At 42.9% G+C, this 2,073-nt stretch overlaps 1 protein-coding gene across 1 annotated transcript; it reads left to right on the forward strand.

Annotated features, from left to right (window-relative positions):
• The first annotated feature begins 623 nt into the window (after nucleotides 1-623).
• On the forward strand, nucleotides 624-1,562 carry LOC127695167 (olfactory receptor 1A1-like). The gene has a single exon (XM_052197104.1). The coding sequence runs from the start codon at nucleotides 624-626 to the stop codon at nucleotides 1,560-1,562; it is 939 nt and encodes a 312-aa protein (XP_052053064.1).
• Nucleotides 1,563-2,073: the final 511 nt, after the last annotated feature.

Genomic DNA, 2,073 nt, shown 5'->3' on the forward strand with positions numbered 1-2,073 from the left:
ACTTGAATTCAGTGATCATTATGACTAAAAATCTTCCCATTTCACTGTATATACTCTATATACTATGAGATCACTCTTTATTTGGTTAAAGAAACAATGAAAAATTCTTGATTAGTTTTTTCCAGAGAACATTTGAATTGGAGTGAATGATAGAGTATTCCAAAAGGTTGCCTTCCGTATGAGGGTTAGTGAGACAAGTGTGATTCTGGCCTCTCCCTGAAACTGTTAGGCTCTTAGAAGTAGAGACTATGTCCTATAAATTGAACAAATAAGAAATAATCATAATTGTCCCCTGTTTGTGATTTTTCTTTGAGGTCAAAATATGAATCTAGATCATGCAATATGAACTTTAATTATGAAACAATGAAATATTAAATGGTGGTGTTGGTAGGGAAACTGAACATTGCTGTTTCAGAGCCCTTATTTCTTAGACTTGATTAGTGTTCACAGATAAACGACCATCTCTACTATTGATCAACAGGGATTTCTTCAAATTATGTGACTGAATTTTGATGGAATCATGTGTAGAGGGAGTCAACTGTCTGATGGGGGGACTGGTAATCTATAGATGATAATTGCACTAATGGTGTCGGGTTCATGTTTGATTTCATGTTGAAGGAACCATGAGAGAAGAAAACGAGTCTTCTACCACAGATTTCACTCTCCTGGGAGTTACAAGGCAGCGGGAGCAGGAAAATTTCTTCTTCATCCTCTTCCTGTTCATTTACCCCATCACAGTGATCGGGAACATGCTTATCATCCTAGTCATCCACTCTGACATTCGCCTTCATAACCCCATGTACTTTTCCCTGGCCAACCTCTCCCTTGTTGACATCTTCTTCTCCTCTGTAACTATCCCCAAGATGTTGTCCAACCATCTCCTGGGTAGCAAGACCATCTCCTTTGGGGGATGTATGGCACAGATGTACTTCATGATAGGCTTGGCAAATACAGACAGTTATATCCTAGCTGCAATGGCCTATGACCGAGCTGTGGCCATCAGCCGCCCACTTCATTATGCAACAATTATGAGTCCACGACCTTGTGTCCTGCTGGTTGCTGGGTCCTGGGTGATTGGGCATACCAATGCACTGCCCCATACCCTACTCACAGCCAAATTGTCCTTCTGTGGCAATAAGGATGTGGCCAATTTCTATTGTGACATTACGCCTTTGCTGCAGCTGTCCTGTTCTGACATTCGCTTCAATGTGAAGATGATGTACCTTGGGGTGGGCGTCTTCTCTGTTCCACTGCTGTGCATCATCATCTCCTATGTCCGGGTCTTTTCCACAGTCTTGCGGGTTCCATCCACCAAGGGCTTCCTCAAGGCCTTGTCCACCTGTGGCTCTCACCTGACAGTGGTGTCTTTGTATTATGGGACAGTCATGGGCATGTATTTCCGGCCCCTGACCAGTTACAGTCTGAAGCATGCATTGATAACTGTGATGTACACGGCCGTGACCCCAATGCTGAACCCTTTCATCTACAGCCTGAGGAACTGGGACATGAAGGCTGCTCTGAGGAAACTCTTCCACTGTACCTCCTCCTCATCCCCCATGTGAGGCCATGCACAGCAGACACTGTGGTCCTTAGCCAGAAGCACTAGGAAACTCAGCTTCTATGTCACCCTGCAAGGAGTTGCTTGTCATCTTTCCAGCCAGAAATCTCTTTCCTTGGGAGCCTTCTGATGGTTTGTGGAGGAAACTTATGGAATTCACTGATTTCAACACACATTTTTGCTCCCTTGGGCAGAACACAGCACATGGCTCTGGGTTCAGTTCTTACCAGCTGACTGACCAGAAGAGTGGAGTTGGGAGTCTAACTGTTTACTTCATCATGTAGAAAGTTGGACTGTTATCTGTTTTACCCATGTTGTAGGATGTGCTCACAGTACCTCATGCTTTAAAGACTATAGATTACTGTTTGCATGAGCATTTTATTTGTTATGGTTGATCACTCTGTTTAGCTTATAAGCATGTATGGGTAAGACTCATGTGATTACATGTTGCATTTTTTGTTTTACAAATTTGGACATAAAAGTGCATCAGTAACACTTAATAAATGTGAAATAAG

Source organism: Apodemus sylvaticus, chromosome 10 (assembly GCF_947179515.1).
Source record: "Apodemus sylvaticus chromosome 10, mApoSyl1.1, whole genome shotgun sequence".
Classification (NCBI taxonomy): Eukaryota; Metazoa; Chordata; class Mammalia; order Rodentia; family Muridae; genus Apodemus; species Apodemus sylvaticus.